This window comes from Panthera uncia (genome assembly GCF_023721935.1).
Source record: "Panthera uncia isolate 11264 chromosome B3 unlocalized genomic scaffold, Puncia_PCG_1.0 HiC_scaffold_1, whole genome shotgun sequence".
NCBI lineage: Eukaryota > Metazoa > Chordata > Mammalia > Carnivora > Felidae > Panthera > Panthera uncia.
Genome location: NW_026057582.1, coordinates 91,584,464 through 91,605,937, shown reverse-complemented (window position 1 = coordinate 91,605,937; position 21,474 = coordinate 91,584,464). Strand labels below are relative to the sequence as shown.

General features: G+C 37.1%; 1 protein-coding gene across 4 annotated transcripts in view; it reads left to right on the top strand.

Moving 5' to 3' along the window:
• Positions 1-3,148, top strand: part of GABPB1 (GA binding protein transcription factor subunit beta 1) — a 67,324-nt gene extending 64,176 nt beyond the window's left edge. For all 4 annotated transcript variants that reach the window (XM_049611689.1, XM_049611688.1, XM_049611687.1 and 1 more), the window contains exon 9: positions 1,647-3,148. In XM_049611689.1, coding sequence (XP_049467646.1) covers positions 1,647-1,799 — 153 coding nt within the window. In that variant the 3' untranslated portion in view covers positions 1,800-3,148. The remainder of the gene's footprint in view (positions 1-1,646) is intronic.
• The last annotated feature ends 18,326 nt before the right edge of the window (positions 3,149-21,474 follow it).

Sequence of the window (21,474 nt, the reverse complement as noted above, 5' to 3'; positions counted from 1 at the left end):
AAACTCACAAGCTGGGAGATCATGACCTGAGCTGAAGTCGGACACTTAACTGACTGAGCCACCCAGGTACCCTAACACATGTAAAATTTTAAAACACTTATGCACGACCATGAGTGCTCCTGCCAGTGGTGGGGGTCTAGTTCCTGGAGAAGCAGCACCCCTCTCCCACCTTTTTCATTGGCGTGCTCAAAGTTCTTCATAGTTCACTGCCAAGGTAGTGGTGTTGATTTCTTGCCCGAGGCTTGACTCTTGGGTGTCCTTTCTGACTTGTTCCTACTCTGCCATTTTGCCTGGAGGAAGGGTAAGAAAAGGGTAAGAAAAAGGTAGCAGGGAAGGGGGTGGGCATTTGTTAAATGGAGATGAAGGGTGCATGTGTTTCTTGTACGTTTTGTGTAAATGGAAGCCTACTTGTATAATCTATCATTCCTACATTTGGTGGACCCAGGGGAAAAAATACATGTTGGACTTCATTCCCAGTATGAGGAAGGGAATGGGATCAAAGGAAGGAGTATTAAATATGCTCCTCCTTGGAGACCATGTATGACTAGTGAAGGGGAGGGAATCTTTTGGTGTTCACAATGGACAGGAGTCAAAGGGGCAGTGGAAGAGACCCTCATACTGCCCTCTCCCCCAGTAGGTTGCTGACCCTCACCTCCGGTTCCCTCTGGTCAAGTGTCTTGTCCAGTATGAACCTGGCATTTCTTAGATTAATAATAGTCCTACCCTCGGCCTTCATCCCACTGAGAGGTCCTACCCTCTGTGATGAGGTTGTGTATGGGCCTGTGCAGGTTGAGCTTTTGTCCATGCGCATACTAGAGGCATGAGAAAGGAGTCTTTGAAATGCTTTCCCTTAGGCAACTGAATAGGGGCAGAGTGAGGAGGAGAAAGAATATCATTTTCATTGGGCTAGATTTGTGTTTAGCATTTAGAATTGAATGCATATATTTTATATTTGGACAATTTAATGAATCACCATAGAGAAGTTAGTATTTTATTGGTTTGTAAAAATGGTATAATTTAGGAAAAACTAATCTAGACCAGCACCCCTTGATTTTAGAGATGAGGAGTCTTGCTTGTTACCATAGAGGAAGATAGTTTCAAAAGCAGTAACATTAGAATCTTGTAAACTCAACTGTGTTACGAGGGAAAAGCTATGTCCTCTCTGAATACCATTTTGCTCATCTGTAAAATGGGCATAATCTTTATCCTAGAGGCTTGTTATTGGAAATCGCCTTGTTTAGTCACATAATAGGTGCTCAGTAAATATAACTGTTATAGTTTATTGTACCTTTACATAGAAACATCACAGAGGTGTGAAGAGGTATATTTCTGTCTTAAAGTCTTCATTAGTTTTTGTAGTATATATAAAAGTACAGGTACACGGTCTGGGTTCATTATGTGAATCTTATTTTTAAGCGGAGTAATTTCTTGAGGTCAGAAACTAATCTGTATCAGCGTGGAGCACAGGATTAGGGGCCTTAATTACTAATGAATTGACTGAAAAGGCAAGATGCCTAGGAAATGTCAATAGGTGGTGACTACATCTAGCTACTACAGATTTTTCTATTTGAAGGATGCATGCTTGTATATGTTCCTAATGTATTTGTGCAAAAATTGAAAAAACAAACACCTTTTTTTTTAATTAGGAGAGAGAAGCTCTTCAGAAACAGCTGGATGAAGCAAATCGGGAAGCACAAAAATATCGACAGCAGCTTCTAAAGAAAGAACAGGAAGCAGAGGCCTACAGACAAAAATTAGAAGCTATGACTCGCCTTCAGACTAATAAAGAAGCTGTTTAATTGAAATGAACATGTAGTTTGGATTTACTTTTGGTTAAGAAAGAACCCAGTCTTGAACTGTACATAAAAGGTGCAGTCGCAGGAAGCGAGGAGAACAGAAGAGACTACGGATTGATGACTGGACTTAAGCCATGAGCTTTGAATTCTTGTAACATAAAACTTTAGAAGTTGTGAGATGTATTTAAAACTGAATTCTGTAAATAGTTTTTGTTTTTTTACAGTTCCAAATGAGTTATAAAGATTGTTGAAGAGATCCAAAAACACAATAAGCCACTGTTTTTGTGAATTCTTTTTGATTTTAGTATGAACCTTAATTTCTCAGAAACAGAACAGTTTTAAGGGTGATCATTGTTGATTAGACCAAATGTTATGTAATAATTATGTGGTGGACTGATGCTGGAATTACTCCTGTAGGTATAAACTTCTATCTGAAGAGAAGATTTCTCCCAGGAAATCTTTGTACAGCTTTAAGTTGTCTCAGATTCTCTGAAAACATTTTTTAGAAAGCAAATTTTTATATTTGTTCAATTTCAGCTATACCCAAGTAGATTTACATGTATATGAAGCAAATATTTTTTAAACTTTCTGTTTGTACATATTCTGCATGTTTTATAATTTCAAAATGCATCACTTGCATAAGTATTTTTCCCATAAAGATGATGAAAGTTACTAGGAGAAAAAAAATCCTTTTATTTAGTAGGTCATTGAGAGTGAGTAAGCTAGCAGCTGGTTTTATTGGAATGACAATGTTCTTAGAAGGAGCAGCTTACAAGAAAACTTGAATTTGCAAACTGCAAAATCTATGCTTTTTTGAAAATTTCATAGTGGGGACGTGAAACTATTCTGTGCCTTCCATCATGATTTCCACATGAAAGCACTTTAAGGCACTGGATTTTAAGATAATGTTTTTGGGATACTCAAAGCATATGGGTTTCTGAAGTATTTCATGGACTCATTTCTCCCCAGGAAATTATTCTTATGGAAAAAAAAATTGCTTTTGTATGTAGAACAAGAACTTTTTGTACTAGTGATGCTATAGATATGTCTAACATAACTTTTACTTTTCCCTGTGAAAGCCGTATGTCTGTGCTGTGACTTGCTCTCATCACAATATTGTTGAATTCCACAGTGTATGGACATTAAACTCTGACATACTGTTCATTCTTTTTTTGTAAAACATAACTTCAAGCTCTTTTTTTCTTGCTTTATTTTTTAATGTTTTATTGCTTTATGAAAATGTTTAACCCTAATACCCTCCTAGATTACCTATCTGTATAAAGAAGCAATTACCCTTAAAACTGTACTCTGGCCTACTTTTCTATTTTACAATTAAATATCTTTTCCACATATGTTTAGTGTAGACTGATATTTTAACCCCACATTAAAAATTTTGTTCTGTATCTTATAGCTATATTCCACCAGAATGAAAATATTATATATTCTTCACACTGTGTCTTATAAATCCTGGAGGTAATTTCTTGGGAATTTGTTAGTTCTCTCACTGGAGTTATTATAGTTATTAAGGTAATAAAAGGATCTGTGAACTATCGGCCTGATAGTTGCTGTTTGGAAAGTTAGAAAGGTTTGAGAACTCCAAATAGAAGAGAAAAAACCTTTTCAGTTTTCCACTAAATTTAACATATGTTTTAAATGATCTACACCTATAGATTTAACAAATGCTCGGCCATATTTTCAATAGCATGAAGCTACTTTTTCTATGTTTTTTTTTTTTTAATCACTTTAATGCATTTATGGCTTTGTTAAGCAGGGTGCCTTTGACATATGCAATATTGGAGTGGAGAAGGACCACTATGTACACCCCAGGGTGCAAACCACTGTAGACTTTGCTTCCAGACCAGATTGGCCCCAAAGAGCCTTGAGACAGTGTTGGAAATCAACTCCTGAAAGCTAATTTAATATGTTTTTTGACTTCTAGTCTCCTGTTGTGCTAGAGACTTGACCTGGGACAAGAAGGAATTTTGATTTATAATAACATTTGACATAGATGGGGGAAAACAATTGGTACTTAAAAGGAGTAAGTCTGTGATAGTATCAGGTTAATACTCAGATGTCTTTGGGAGAAGTTCACTTTTTTCAGAGTGTTCCATTGACCTTGTATAATTCCTCAGTCATCTATATCTGATTCAGTGTGCTGTGAAATCAATAGTTAGGCAAGAATGTATAACAAATTAAAAAAAAATTTTTTTTTCTTTTTAGCTTGTTTTCAGTTGGGCTGAAAAAGCTTTGCATTCTCATTCTGTGTTTTGAGCAGAGGATTAAAGGAACTGACAGAATAAAATAATATAAAAGTTTTCAGGAATCCATACTTAATGTGTTTCCACTACCTAATGATGGATTTGCAGTTAAAGGTCATTTGGTTACCATATCAATGTGTGAACAAACACCTTTTAGAGCAGCCTTACTCCAGGGTTCTGTGAGAGAATCAAGCCCTAGTGCCCTAAGTATTGGGCCTAATGAATTAATATCTTTTAATGAATTAGTTTCTTCCTTGTGCATCTAGAATAGTACTGGCTATGTACTATCTAGACACTGAGCTCATTTGATGTCTTAATTGCTTCATTACTTGGTTCAGATTTAATACTTCCCTGTGTCCAGTCACTGGAATTTGAGGATTACAAATCTAAGTTGGGTCTGTGATGCTTTAAGAAAGCATCCTCTGGCAAGTAGTATCTGCGGGGACCGTGCTTCTCAACTAACTTTCATTTATTGTTACCTATTTTATTTATATCCTAATCGCTTCTGTAAGGGCTTGTGATGTCATTTGTTTTAATTTGCTTTAGAAAAAGTTTTCTTACGTCAATCTTTCATGCCATGAATGGCAGAGTAGTACTCCGTTCTTTTACTTTGACGCTGGATTGCTCTATTTCTTTGTGGTGCTGGAGGGCTGGGAGTTGGGGAGTTTTCTCCTGTGACATTCAAAAGAACAAAGTTAAATGGAAGAGGGAATAAATGTGAAATCCCATGCCATTTTTGTTTATGACCAAAAGATATGTGTATAAATATTTTTATCCAAAGCATATTGCTAATGAAAATCTATGCCAGCATATTTTTCTTCAACATGATTGTTTATGATGTTATTTATTGAACATTAGAAGAAACCATTGCCTATAACAGGAATTGGTGAGTTGATAGACCTATTCATGGATGCTTTGTGCTAATATGACTGATCTTTTTTTTCTGTTTATACATAGCGTCTTCCTGATAAAATCTATAGTTTTCTTTGTGCTTTAATACCTGAAAGACCTTGAGGACTAACTCAAAATATACCAAGAAGAAAAACCTTTTCAGATAAAATCACAAAACAATTGAAGGAACCTTTGTGGATGAGCTCCATATGGAACCCATATGGGTGGGTTCCCAAGGCATTAGCACTCAGGCTTATATAGCAAATAGAAAAAAACCCTTTTCTATTCACCTAGCTTCTATTGAGTAAATAACTCCTCCAGCATGTCAGATCAACTTAGGAATGAACTAACAGATTTGTTATTTCATTAAGTAATATTTACTGTACTTGGACTTCATTATAGATAGCTAGTTTGTTGTAGTTGTGAATGATGTTTGCTATTTGCTTTCTCTGTGTTAGGTGAGAACATCTCAGTGCACATGGATTCAGTTTGACGTAAGCTCCCTGAATTCATTCTTAGATTACTCTGTTGAACCCATGATGGAAAATGCAGTATTATCACTGGAAATATGCTTCTGGTTCCAAATCAAAATTGCGATATCAATACTTTTGTGACTTGTTAAAACTATTTTCCAAGGGTAGAGATATACAGATAAGTGGTCTTAATAGTTTTTGATCATTTTGATACCCTGAGCACCTTCAAAAATATTTCAGTTTAAGAATAATCAAATATGAATGAATATAGTTTGGGTATAAATCATTGAGGACTCTTCACTTTTAGATAAAGGCTATAACTTCCAAAAAACTACAATTTGCTTCCTGGAAAAATTTTGACGTCTCTGTGATTCTGTCCATTATGCTTTATTAATTGTTTATGTAGTTTTTTCATTTGAATAGCTTAGATCTCATGTGCACAGTTGATATGTAATATGTTTTCTAGATTACTTAAATATCTTTGATCTTTTCTGTAAGAAAATTATTTTCTTATATATTTTTTGTGTGTCAGGTAAAAGTAAAGCATTTATTTTTGTATTACCATTTTTTCATAATTACTCCTGATTTGCCATTAAGAAAGCTTAGGGGTGCCTGGATGGCTCAGTTGGTTAAGCATCTGACTCTCGCTTTTGGCTCAGGTCATGATCTCACGGTTCGTGAGATGGAGCCCCAAGTCGGGCTCTGTGCTGACCATGTGGATCCTGCTTGAGATCTCTCTCTCTCTCTCTCTCTCTCTCTCTCTCTCTCTCTGCCTCTCCCCTGCTCATGTATGTGCTCTCTCTCTCAAAAGAAATAAACATTTTTTAAAAAGCTCATACTTAGTGAACGTAGTCTCTTTTTTAAAACAATTGTTGGTTTGCCAAAGTACTGACTACTTACAAACATTTCTGCTCAGTATCAGAGACTTTTGACATCAAACCCTGAAGCATATTGTTAAGTGTGTTTACTATCTTTGTTAGGTATAATTCAATACTCATTAGTTCTGTTGTTGGTTTAATGAAAACTAAAAAACATGTAGAAGGGCACAAAACAACAATATAGCAAACATTCATGTACCTACTACCCAAGTTTAATAAATCTTAAGTTTATCTTGTTTGTTTCAAATCTTTTTAGAGACAGAATGTTCTAGATGTAGTTGAAGTCAGTTTGTTTCCCTTCCTCATCCCATTCTCCACCCCCACCAAAAGGCAGCCACTTCCTTGAGGTTGAGATCTTTCAGTCTACCCACATTTTCTTGCTTTTACTACACACTGGATTTTGTAAATACTTGGTAGAGTTTTGTGTGGTTTTTAAACTTTAGTAAAGCTGTCATTCTATACATATGCCATTCTGCATTTCGATTTTTTCAATTCATCAGAATTTTATTTCATTTTTTTATTTAAAAAATTTTTTTTAACATTTATTTATTTTTGAGACAGAGAGAGCATGAACAGGGGAAGGTCAGAGAAAGAGGGAGACACAGAATCCAAAACAGGCTCCAGGCTCCAAGCTGTCAGCACAGAGCCCGATGCGGGGCTCGAACCCACAGACTGCGAGATCATGACCTGAGCCGAAGTCGGACGCTTAACCGACTGAGCCATCCAGGCGCCCCTTCATTTTATTTTTTAAAGTTTAATTTTGAGAGAGACATAGCATGAGCAGGGGAGGGGCAGCGAGAAAGGGAGAGAAAGAATCCCAAGCAGGCTCCACCCTGTCAGTACAGAGCCCAATGCGGGGCTCGAACTCACAAAACCATGACATCATGACCTGAGCCAAAACCAAGAGCCAGACGCTTAACTGACTGAGCCACCCAGGTGCTACAATTCATCAGAATTTTAGACATTTATTCATATTGATACTTGAATACTTTTTCATTTTGACTATTATATAAAATTAAGTAAAAATACACCATAATTGATTTATTTTTTGTTCTATGTATAGATATGTCACTTCCAACTTTTTGCCATTACAAATAGTACGCTGTGAACTATGCGCTAACATGTGCTAAGTTTCCCCAGAAGGTGGAATTGTTAGTCTAGGGTGGTCAATTTTACCAATATTGTCAAATTCCTTTCTAAGGTGGCTGTGAATAGTGAAAAGTGATGAGAATTCTCATTTTCCCACATCTCACCAACACATGATACTGTCACACTTTAATATTTTTACCAACCCTCATTGGTATAAAATTGTTCTCAATATTTGCAGTTTCCTATTATGAGTGAGGCTGAACATTTTCATCCTGTTCTTTCTTGTTCATTAGTGTTTATTCTTCTGTGAATTGCCAGGTCATGGCTGAATTTTTAATTGGGTAGTTTTTCAAATTGCTTTGTTGTAGCTTAATATTTTTCTGGAAACTCATCTTTTGTTGGTTGTATGAGTTGCAAATATCTTCTCCCAGTGTCTGATTTTTTTTTTAAGTTTATCTTGAGAGAGAGCAAAGCACACATGTGCAAGAAGGTGAGAAGTAGAGAGAGAAGGACAGAGAGAATCCCAAGCAGACTCCACGTTGTTAGTGCAGAGCCTGAGGCAGGATTGGAACCATGAGATCATGACCTGAGCCCAAATCAAGAGTGGATGCTTAAATGACTGTGCCCCCCAGATGTCCCTAGTGTCCCATTGTTTAAAAAATTTGCTTATATTGTCTCAATTAGTACATATTTACTATATGCGATTCTCAATGCCACCAGGCTGAGGGAGATTCCCAAGTTTCATATGAGTCTAACACTCAAGTGTATAATTAAAGGTGGGATGAAATTTTAATTTATAATTTGATCCTTCTCATTTTAGTTCAACATGATTTCCTTTTTATAATGTATGCAGTAAGGAACAGATTTGGTTTTTACTTGTATCATTTTTAAGAGATGTAATATATTACCTAAGACAATTTTTTTTCAATTCTTGCTCTAACTTTTGATATATTTATTTATATATTTTATAAAAGTCTATTTCAAGTTATATTTGAAAGGACAATGAGTGTTTGGATTATTGCACATCATGTTTAATAAAGTTTTGGGGAGCATTTAACAGTCTCCAAAAATTAGAATTTCACTAGCCTCCTGCTCCTCGAGGTCTGGTGTCTTAAGAGTTGCAGATAACATGGGGTGCCCGGGTGGCTTAAGCATCCAACTTCGGCCAGGTCATGATTTCATGGTTCATGAGTTTGGACTCTGTGCATCGGGCTCTGTGCTAACAGCTCAGAGCCTGGAACCTGCTTCAGATTCTGTGTCTCCCTCTCTCCCTCCCCTACTCATGCTCTGTCTCTCTCTCTCAAATTAATGTTATTTAATGAATAAACATTAAAAAAATTAAAAGAGAATCTCAGATAACAACATTGAGAGAGACATCTTGCTGTCTCTGTGATGGAAAGAACATGAGTATTGGACAGATAGTGCTGTGTTCGAATTTTGACTCCTTCAGTTATTATTGTGTGTAATTTTAGCAAAACATTTTAATTACCTTGAGACTCAATCTCTCAAAGATGAGCTAGAAGATGGCTTTCATAAGGTTGTTATGAAGACTGAATCAAATAGTATGCATAAAAGCCACAAGGCATAATGGTTAGTACTTAGTAAGCATTTGTTAATTATATTTTGAGGAAATACGTAGAAGGGGCAGAACTCTATTGAAAGTATGTAAAGGGCACTCGTTCTAGCCCTACACTCTCCCTTTGGACAAACAGGTATGATTTTCTGCTGTCCTAGGGCAGTATTCTATCCACTCTATCCTTATGCTACTTTCCCAAGTGAGCTCTTAAGCCTGATTGATTACTCTTGGCACAGCTGGCTCCTCCCTGAACGAAGATGGACTTGCTTTTCCTCCCCACCATGTAACCTCTTATAGACTGACCCTGGCTCACATCTGTACCCAGTGCATATTTTGGGGGCAAAATACCATTGCTATGGGCACAAAAATCTTTCAATATGTGGTGGAAAATGAAATAAATTCCTCAGTTCTAAGCAACTCTTGAATGACATAGCTCCCCTCTCTCAAGTCCTAATAAATCCTTCTGTTTCCACTAAATCTTGTTTCATTGGTAACAATAGCCCAAACTTCATTTCCAGTTCACATATTCCCCATTAATCAGGCAAGCATAATATATCTTTGGGAGTTTCTCAGTGAAGTTGGAGTTCCAGGCTCTTATTTCTGTTATTGCCTGGCTTTAAGGAACACCCCACTAATTTCTTAATTCAGTTATAAGCAGGAAGGATAGACCAGACGTGGAAGACTTTACATCTCATTTTTTTCCCTAAGCATTCAAAACAGCTAATTTCATAAAAATAAAGAATTGTTGCTAGAACTTTTATTTAATCTGTTCACATCTCCAAAAACAGAGGGAACAGAGCTCATTATCCCCATGTGTGGAGGGATGGGGAAACTGATACAATCTTTTTGGAGGGTATTTTGTAAATGGATCAAAACTCTTTCACCCAGAAGTTCTACTTTGAGGAATATATTTTAGGGAAATATCTAAGGTGGCAGAATTAGCCTATCTCATTCTTACTAACAACAAAACACAACAAAAAACTTACTTGTCCAAATGCAGGATTGGTTGAAGATTGCAGTATATGCAATAATTGCAATATATAGAATACTCTGCAACCATTAACATGTTAAACAGATTCTTTTTCTGGAGTACAGTATAATTAAATTTTTAAAAAGTTTATGCACATGTGTATGTACATGTCTACAGGTGAGGTGTGTGTGATGTGTCTATAGAGAGGAAATCATGGCGGTGGGGGGGGGTTACACAGTAAGTATGAGTGTGGTAGGTGAGGTAAGGTAGGGAGGGAAAGTAGGCATATGAAGAGAGATGAATGGGGAATAAAATATGAGCGCTCCAAATAGAAAAATATTTGGAAGGCTACATGACATTAAGAAATCATAAGGAAGAGGGGCACCTGGGTGGCTCAGTTGATGGAGCATCTGATTCTTGATTTTTGGCTAGGTCATGATCCCGGGGTCATGGGACCAAGCCCTGTGTCGGGCTCCACACTGAGCATGGAGCCTGCTTAGGATTATCTCTTTCTCTCTCTGCTCCTCTCCCCCGCTCATGTGCACGCTTTCTCTAAAAATGGACAGGGAAGGAAGGGAAGAAAAGGGGAGAGGGGGAGGGGAAGGACAGGAGTTGGCTAGGTATCTGACCTTTACTTTCGCTCAGGTCGTGAACTCACAGTTCATGAATTTGAGCCCCGTGTCGGGCTCTGTGCTGACAGCTCAGAGCCTGGAGCCTGCTTTGGATTCTGTGTCTGTCTCTCTCTCTGCCCTCCCTTGCTCCTGCTCTTTCTCTCTCTCAAAAATAAATAAGATATTAAAAAAAATAAGGAAGAGAAAATACATTTATGGTCCTGTACCATATTTATTGGAAAAAAAAAAAATCCACGTAAAGTGGACCCATGTAGTTCAAACTCAAGCTGTTCAAGGGTCAAGGGTAGAAGATGAGTAAGTTCTGGGGATCTAGTGTACAGGTGATCGCAGTTAACATACTGGATTGTATACTTGTAAGCTGCTATGAGAGGACAGCGTTCATGTTCTCATATAACAACAAAACGTAACAGTGTGAGGTGACGGATGGGTTTATTAGCCTTGCTGTCGTAATCATTTCACAATATGTGCATGTATCAAATCATCACATTGCACACCTTAAACTTACACAATGTTATATGTCAGTTATATTTATGAAGCTGGGAAAAAAAGAGGTGATAGGAATTGAAATAATAATAAACGTGCCTCTATTTCGTACCAAAACCGGTGACAGTACTAACAATTACACAGGACTTGCCTGTGCCAGGTAAGCCCTTTCCAGATATCAGTCATGTCTAACATGACTTCCCCTTATTCAGGCCTCCAAACATGCAACCCAGGAAATTGCTGTATGCAAGAATTGCTCTAATTTCTTTTTCCGCAACATCACACTCAAACTAAATCTTTGCATTTTTTCTATCATCATTTTGAAAGATATGTACAAAAATCAAACTACAAGAATGTTCACTGCTGCATAACTTATAGCAGTAAAATACTTGGAACCACCTAAATGCTCAAAATAGGGATTGGCTAAATAGATTTTGGCTATTAAAAAAGATGTTGCTGAAGAATATCATTGATAGCAAAAGATATTCTATATAAATAAGTATTTAAGTAAATAGGTTTACAAAACATGACACATTTGGTATATCCAGTCTGGTACGCTAACTTATGGGTATAGAACAGTAATCACTTTTTTTTTTTTCAAAATCATGTACATACATGGATAGTTTGACACCCAGGTTAAAAAATAGATTCCCAAACTTCCAGAAGAAATATCCCTGCCCACCTCAACTATATACTTCTCTCTGAGTTTTCTGACTTTGTGATGACCATTTCCTTGCTTTTTCTATATATTTTTAGCACATGTATGTCACCTCTAAGTAATAGTTTTATTTATTTCTGAATTTTATTTAAGTGGAACCATTCTTTAGTAATTTGCTGACTTGACTCAACATCATGTTGGAGATTTATCCGTGTTGTTGCTTATGCCTCTGACTCAATTTCATTGCTGTGTGGTATTGCTCTCTGTTTGATACCTGCAATGTGTCCATTCTAAGATTTTAGGTTATTTCCAGCATTTGGCTATTACAAACATGCTACGATGAACAATTCTTGTGCCTATTACTGCACATATAAATTTTAATGCCCGCATTCAAATGGTTTACATCCCCATCTTTAATCACACCCCCAACCTCTATCCCCACCCCACCCCAAATCCAGTCTTTCACCTGACTTTCTTCTCTCCACTCCCTGCAAGTACACATGTTTTTGGAAAAGAGTATGCTCTAGTTTCATATTCCATAAATCTGTGCTGGTTATCACTTACCTCCTGCTGGCTGCGAAGTGCTGACCTCAGCTAACCTGCTATCTGCTGCTTTAGATGACATTCTGGGGCCAGGTTTTTCTTCTTATAGGCGGTTCTCCTCTCTTGCTCTCTATAGCCCTTCTCCGTTTCCCACCACACAGCTAAACCCAAGCTGTACCTTGTACAACAATATTTTTCTGGAGGCTTGGGGTTTTGGAAGAGAAGCATTATGTAGGGAGACAGGGAGACAGAGCAGGGTGGGGGTCGGGTGGGGTGGTGGAGTAGGGGGGCAGGGAGACAGAGAGAGAAATGGAGAGACAAGGGATACAGAGACAGACACACACACACACAGAGAAACTTCTCATTGCTACCAGATGTGGCCCCTGTTGTATCGAAACTTACCAGGGAGTCCCATGGCTGTGCCCATATTTCTGGTCCCAGCCATCCAGTGCCAGGGGCTGATCTACCTCCCCACATTGGGAGCATGTCCCTTGAGCAAGCCAACAACCTCTGCAGACCCATGTTCATCCCCCTCTAGTCTAAAACCTACCTCCCTAGATCCTAATTTCCTTTCTTCAGGAGAATTTCCACTGCATCCAAGGGTAGCCCCACCTTCTACCCCCAGGAGTGGGTTTGCTTCCTCCAGGGAAATTTCATAATAGTCCAGTATCTTCAGATTTCCCAAAGTTTGGTTGCTCAGTCTCCAAAACCCCTGAGGGAGGCATAGCCAGGGTCATATTGAAGTGAGCTGGCCCCAGGCCAGTCCGGGTTCTTTCCTGTCTTTCCCTCCAGTGTGAGGTAGAATGGAGTGTGCTTCTGTCCTCTCTTGCCTGCAATCCCCAGAGACCTCCACTCCACACTCCCTGCAGACCATCGGTGACTCTTTGAATGTGAACACATTCAAGAGCAAATTGGCTATGTCTGTGCTTCTGGAGGTCTAAATCCAGACGCAGGGGGGATTTATTTTTCTGAGACGATCGACAGACTTTTTCCATTGGAGGCTGACTTTTTGCAACCTTTCCCACTTTTACTCAGAAAACATTCAAATTCATTTCTGAAGGTCTTTATTGTTCTTGTGTGAAACTAAATGGCACATTTGAGTAATCATGTAACAAAGGATTGAGCTGTGGGAAGCCAATTCAACCTCCACCTTCTAGAAATAACAGTTCTTGTCCTTGTCCCTGCCCTTCTTCCCATTCTCTACTCTCCACCTCCAACCAGGATTTTAAAATTTTCCATTCAACTGATATTTATAGGCACCTACTTTGTGCAAGTTGACAGGTACTGGGATGGTGAACAAAGCCGTATGGGCCTCCCTCTTGTGGAATGGATAGAACTGAAGATGTGGAGAGAGCCATTAAAGAAATCTTTAATTGAAAATTATACTAAGTGGTGTTAAGGGGAGAAAAAAGGGAAAGGAAAGGATGACAATAGTAGGAATGGTGATGTAAAATTTAGATGGAGGAAGTCAAGAAAAAAACCGAGGAGAGATTTTTAAGCTGAATTTCGAGTTGCGCCTTTTAGACAACAGAGTCCTTGAAGTTGGAAATAAATTGACCTATTTGAGACGGTGAAAGCAGATCCTGGAGGCTGTGGCAAAGTGAGCAGGGTGTGTGTGTGTGGAGGGGGTAGGGATGGAGGGGGAAGGGATGGAGGGGAGAAGGGGTCAGTCTATGCAAGCCCTTGAAAGCCTTTTTAAGAAAGTTAGATTTTATTATAATTATAATATTAAAAATTATTTGATTCAATTTTGTTTTTATTTTTAAAAATGTTTATTTTTGAGAGGGGGGAGGGGCAGGGAGAGAGGAGGGACAGAGGATCTCTGCACTGACAGCAGAGAGCCTGATGCGGGGCTCAAACTCAGGAACTGTGAGATCATGACCTGAGCTGAAGTCAGATGCTTAACAGACTGAGCCACCAAGCTGCCCCATGATTCAATTTTAATAGGTAGTAAGTGATCATTAAATAAGTAAATAAGAAAATTTAATATAAATAAATAAATATCCTATTCTAGGTAACTACCATTATTAGTGGCTTACTAATATTCCAGTAGATTTTCTGGGGACATAAAAACAAATACATGCTGCATTCTCATTTTCTCCCTGTTTCTTTACACAAAAGGCACACGCTGTTCAGCATCTTGGTATTTTCCTTAATGTTCCTTGGAGCTGTACAAAAGTAAAGTTCAACTGAGTAAAGTTTAAAGATCTGTCTGGCTTTATTGAACAATTCATGAATTGGGCAGCATCCCTTCTGGCAAAGAGATAGGAGCTCTGAGGAACTCTACAAAACGAAACTTTTATAGGCAAAAGGCAGTGGAATAAGGACAGTATACTGGCAAAAAGTGAATTGGTTGTGGCAAGGTCACCTTCCTTTAAGGGTATGGCAGGGGTCTGCCACCTAGATTACCTGACTAGTGCTAAGTGAGCACTGTCATTCTACATCGACTGGTTTAAGATACCATTCCTCAGAGGCTGAAACCGTAATTAAATTTGGTGTTAAGTCTCATTTTGTGATGTGCAGCTTAGCATTAGGGACTCTAATTTGGGCCTGTTGTCTCTTTTTTAACAGATTGTGCTCATTCTTTTGTGTGGTGTGTTGTGTGCTTGTGCTATGATTTATTTAGTCTCCTAGCCACAGATATTTGGGTTGTTACCAGTCTTTTTTTATTATATACCATGCTGCAGAGAAAAACCCGGTGTTCTTGTCCTGTCACACCAGTCCAAACATATCCAAAAGTGGAATAGCTGGGTCAAAAGGCAGGTACAGTTGCAGTTTGGGTAGGTGCTTCTAGAATGCCATGCCAAGGCCTTTGCTTGAGAACACTTGTTTCCCTACAGCCTCACATGCAGAATGTATGATCAAACTGGTCTTTTGCTAATCCATTAAGTAAAACTTGATAGTTCAGTGTAGATTTAAGTTGATTTTCTCAGTTATGGGTTTTATATTTCCCTTTCTGCTCATTTCTCTGACTATTCTTTGTCCGATTTTTTATTAGGGTGATGGTCTTTTTCTTCATGCCCTTGTACTGTGTGTTGTAAATATTTTTTTTCTCGGTTTATCATTATCTTTTGACTTTCCTTCTGTGTAGGTGTGCATGTATGTGTATGTGTGCATGTGTGCACATATGTTAATGTGATTAAATTCATGATTTTGGATTTTGCGCCATAGTTATAATATATTCTTCACTTTAAGGTTGCTGAGCAAAGCTCCTAAATTTCCTCCGTGGAATTTTCATCTTTATTTTTTTAACAGCTTTATTGAGGTATGATTGATAGATGAAAAATTGCTCCATATTTAATGCATATAATCTGATGAGTTGGACATATGCATACATCTGTGAAACTATTATCTTAATTATGGTGATGGTTTCATGTAATTGTATGCTTTTATTTTTAAAATTTAAAAATTTGATTTAAAAATATTATCTAAGTTCTGGGTGTGAGGAATACAACTTACTTTTTTCCAGATGGTTATCCTTGTTCCAGCACTATTTATTAAGTAGTTCATCTTTTTCCCTTTGATCTGAGATGCCATTTTTATTATATGCTAAGTTCCTGTATATATTTGAATTTACTTGTATTTTTGTTTTTTAATTTAAATTTTAGTTTGTTAACATACAGTGCAATATTGGTTTCAGGAGTAGAATTCAGTGATTCATCACTTACATTCAACACCCAGTGCTCATCACAACAAGTGCCCTCCTTAGTACCTATCACTCATCTGGCCCATTTCCCACCCACTGCCCTCTATCAACCCTCATTTCGTTCTCTATGTTAAGAGTCTCTTGTGGTTTGTTTCCCTCTCTCCTCTTCTCCTACCTTCCCATATGTTCATCTGTTTCATTTCTTAAATTCCTCATATGAGTGAAATCATATGATATTTGTCTTTCTCTGATTGACTTATTTCACTTAGCATAATACATTCTAGCTCCATCCATGTTGTTAAAAATGGCAAGATTTCATTCTTTTTGATGGCTGAGTAATATTCCAGTGTGTGTGTGGTGTGTGTGTGTGTGTGTGTGTGTGTGTGTGTGTGTATCTTCTTTATTCATTCATCAGTCTATGGTCATTTGAGCTCTCTCCATAGTTTGGCTATTGTTGATAATGCTGCTATAAACATTGGGGTGCATGTACACCTTCAAATTTGTATTTTTGTATCCTTTGGGTAAATACCTACTAGTGCAATTGCTGGGTTGTACAGCAGTTCTATTTTTAACTTTTTAAGGAACCTCTATACTATTCTCCAGAGTGGCCACACCAGTTTGCATTCCCACTAACAGTGCAAGAGGGTTACATTTTCTCTGCATCCTTGCCAACACCTGTTGCTTCCTGAGTTGTTAATTTTAACCATTTTAACAGGTGTATCTCGTGTGGTTTTGATTTGTATTTCCCTAATAATGAGTGATGTTGAGCATCTTTTCATGTGTCTATTAGCCATCTGGATGTCTTCTTTGGAAAAGCATCTATTCATGTTTTCTGCCCATTTCTTAACTGTGTTTTTTTTTTGGGGGGGGGTGTTGAGTTTGATAAGTTCTTTATAGATTTTGGATACTAGCCCTTTTATCAGATATGTCATTTGCAAATATTTTCTCCCATTCTGTCAGTTGCCTTTTGGTTTGTTAATTATTTCCTTGGGTGTTCAGGAGGTATTTGTCTTGATAAAGTTCCAATAGTTAGTGTTTGCTTTTGTTTCCCTTGCCTTTGGTGATGTGTCTGGTAAGAACTTGCTGTGGCTAAGGTCAAAGAGGTTGCTGCCTGTGTTCTCCTCTAGGATTTTGATGGTTTCCTGTCTCACATTTAGGTCTTTCATTCATTTTGAATTTATTTTTTTAAATTTTTATTTATTTTTGAGAAAGAGAGAGAGAGAGAGAGAGAGAGAAAGAACATGAGTGGGAGAGGGGAAGAGAGAGAGGGAGAGAGAATCTAAAGTAGGCTCCATGTTGTCAGTGCAGAGCCTGATATGAGGCTTGAACTCACGAACCGTGAGATCATGACCTGAGCCAAAATCAAGAGTTGGACGCTTAACTGACTGAGCCACCCAGGAGCTCCTGAATTTATTTTTGTATATGGTGTAAGAAAGTAATCCAGTTTCATTCTTCCACATGTTGCTGTTCAGTTTTCCCAACACCATTTGTTGAAGAGACTGTCTTTTCTCCACTGGATATTCTTTGCTGCTTTGCCAAATACTATATGACCATATAGTTGTGGGTCCATTTCTGGGTTTTCTATTCTGTTCCACTGATCTATGTGTCTGTTTTTGGGCCAGTTACATACTAGCTTGATGACTTTTAATATAGTTGAAATCTGGAATTGTAATACCTCCAGTTTTGTTTTTTATTTTCAGGATTACTTTGGCTATTGGGTGTCTTTTGTGGTTCCATACAAGTTTTAGGATTATTTGTTTTAGCTCTGTGAAGAATGCTGGTGGTATTTGGGTAGGGATTGCATTACATGTGTAGATTGCTTTGGGTAATATAGACATTTTGACAATGTCTGTTCTTCCAATCCATGAGCATGGAATATTTTTCCATTTCTTTGTGTCTTCTTCAATTTCTTTCATAAGTGTTCTATAGTTTTTAGAGTAAAGATCTTTTACCTTAACAGATGAATTCAGAACATTTCATCTTAATGCAGCAGAATACACATTCTTCTTGAGTGCACATGGGACATTCTCCAGAATAGAGCACATACTGGGTCACAAATCAGCCCTCAATAAGTACAAAAAGGTTGAGATCAGACAATACATATCTTTGGATCAGAACACCATGAGACTTGAAGTCAACTACAAGAAAAAATTTGGAAAGCCCTCAAATACATGGAGGTTAAAGAATATCCTACTAAAGAATGAATGAGTTTGGGGCACCTGGGTGGCTCAGTCAGTTAGTCTCAGTCATGATCTCACCATTCATGGGTTTGAGTCCCATGTTGGGCTCTCTGCTGTCAGCACAGAGTCTGTTTAGGATCTTCTGTATTCTCCCCCTCTCTCTGCCCTATGTTTGTGTTTTCTCACTCCCTCTCTCTCAAAAATAAATATTAAAAAAGAAATAATGAATGGGTTTACCAGGAAATTAAAGAAGAAATAAAAAAATACATGGAAACAAATGAAAATGAAAACAGGGCAGTCTAGAACCTTTGGGATGCAGCAAAGGCAGTTCTAAGAAACAGGTATAGTGTATTGAAATTCAGGCCCATCTTAAGAAGCAAGAAAGGTCCCAAATGCACAACCTAACCTACACCTAAAGGAGCTAGATAAGGAAGAGCAAATAAAGCCTAAAGCCAGCAGAAAAAGGGAATTAATAAAGACTAGAGCATAAATAAATGATATGGAAAAAAAAACAATAGAATGGATCAATGAAACTAAGAGCTGGTTCTTTGAAAGAATTAACAAAATTGATAAACCCTTAGCCAGACTTAACAAAAAGAAAAGAGAAAGGACCCAAATAGGGAAACTCACTAGTGAAAGAGGAGAGATAACAACTAACACTACATAAATATAAACAATTATCAGAGAATACTATGAAAAATTATATGCCAACAAACTGGGCATTCTGTAATAAATGGACAAATTCCTAGAAACTCACAAACTATCAAACTTGGAATAGGAAGAAATAGAAATTTGAATAGACCCAGAGCCAGCAAAGAAGTTGAATCAGTAATCAAAAATCTCCCAACAAATGAGTCCTGGGCCAGATGGCTTCCCAGGGGAATTCTACCAGACATTCAAAGAAGAATTAATATCTATTCTTCTCAAATTTTTCCAAAAAATAGAAATGTAAAGGAAGCTTCCAAACTCATTCTACAAAGCCAGAATTACCTTGATCCCAAAACCAGATGAAGACCTCACTAAAAAGGAGAATTACAGGCCAATATCCCTGGTGAATGTGGATGCAAATATTCTCAACAAGATACTAGCAAATTGAATTCAACAGTACATTAAAATAATTATTCACCATGATCAAGTAGGATTTATTCCTGGGCTGCAGGTCTGGTTCAATATTCACAAATCAATCAACGTGATATACCACATAATAAAAGAAAGGATAAGAACTATATGATCCTCTCAATAGATGCAGAAAAAACATTTGACAAAATATAGCATCCGTTCTTGATAAAAACCCTCAACAAAGTAGGTATAGATGGAACATACCTCAACATCATAAAGGTCATATAGAAAAGACTCACAGCTAATACCATCCTCAATGGGGAAAAACTGAGAACCTTTCCCTTATGGTCAGGAACAAGATAAAGATGTTCATTCTCACCATTACTATTTAACATAGCACTGGAAGTCAGCCTCAGCAATCAGAAAACAAAAAGAAATAAAGGCATACAAATCAGCAAGGAAGAAGTCAAACTTTTACTATGACATGATACTCTATGTAGAAAACCCAAAAGACTCCACCAAAGAAAAAAATTGCTAGAACTAATATATAAACTTAGCAAAGTCACAGGGTATAAAATGAACATGCAGAAATCTGTTGCATTTCTATACACAGAAATGCAGCAGAAAAAGAAATCAAGGAATCTATCCCATTTGTAATTGCACCCAAAACAATAAGATACCTAGGAATAAACCTAACTAAAAAGGTGACTTTGTTTTTCCTTTGGTCTGTTCATATATCAGTTTCTCATTCTTTTAATTCTTGAGGATTCATAATATATTTTAATACCTTCTTGGTAGGAAACAGAATCTTCTAGTTCCTTTTTTTTTTTTTTTTTTTTTTTTTTTACTTTACAGTTTTCCTTACAATCCTAGTTTATTTGTTTTTCCTTTGAACTGTAAAACTAGCTACTGAATTCCAAAACAGAATACCCAAAATTCTTGCTGGGGTTTTCACTGGGATTGTGTTAAATTTATAAATTAACTTAGGAAAAATGATATCTTTGTGATGGTGAGTCTTACTCTCTGAGAATGTGGTATGTCTTTCCATTTATACAGGTGTTTTACATTGTTTAGTGGCAATTTTTTAAAAAAAGTTTATTATGTTCTAGGACTTAATAGTCAAGATTAAAAGATTTGGTAAGAAATTGAAAAGTGTAAAAAAAGAACCAAATGAAAATTTTACAACTGAAAAAAAGTTCTTAACATATTAAGAAACCAATAACCAGGTTTATTATCATATTAGATACATCTGAAGACAGAACTCGAAGATAGGTCACAAAACATTTCAAACTGAAACTCTGAGAGATGAGAATATGGAAAATAAAGAAAAGACTATATATATATATATATATATATAACATATATATTATATGTAATTTATATAACTTATATAAAATACATAACACACACATAAATACTATATATATTATATTTATGAGATAAGGTAAAAAATTTTAACATAGCATAACTGGAGTTGCAGAAGAATAGAAGAGAGATAATGGAGCAGAAGTAACACTTGAAGAGAAAATAAACTGAAACTTAAAAAAATTGTTTTTAATGTTTATTTATTTATTTATTTATTTAGAAAGCATACAAGCAGGGGAGGGGCAGAGAGAGAGGGAGAAGGAGAATCCCAAGCAGGCTCAGTGCCATCAGCCCAGAGCCTGATGTGGGGCTTGATCCCCCAAACTGTGAGATCGTGACCTGAGCCAAAGTCAAGAGTTGGACACTAAATCAACTGAGCCACTCAGGCACCCCTAAACTGAAACTTTTCTATTTAAAATACTGAACTTGGTGGTTGGTACTTTTTATGTGCTCAATAAACGTCGGCTATTATCACTGTCAATATTATTTTTCTACCCCTGGTCCTATAAAAGATTTATACTATTGGTCATATCACTGGAGTCCAAATCCACTAGACCATTTTTCCTCAAAGACCTTATGCTCCTCAGGCATACTTATTCTCCTCATCTGTTTTTTTAAATTTTTAATCAACAGCTTTTTTGAGCTGTTCCCATACTATAAAATTCCCCATTTAAAATGAATAATTCAATGTTTTTAGCATATTTGCAGAGTTGTGCAACCATCAAAATAATCAATTTTACAACATTTTTATCACCCCTTCCCCCTAAAAAACCCTATCCCCCGTAGCTGTCAACTTCGAACTCCTTCTCCCCTGCCCCAGCCCCTGGTAACCAGTAAGCTACTTTCTGTCTCTATAGATCTGACTCTTCTGGACATTTCATATAAATACAATATATGGTCCTTTGTGACTGGCTTCTTTCACTTAGCATGTTTTCAAGGCTCATCCATGTTGTAGCATGTATCAGTACTTCATTCCT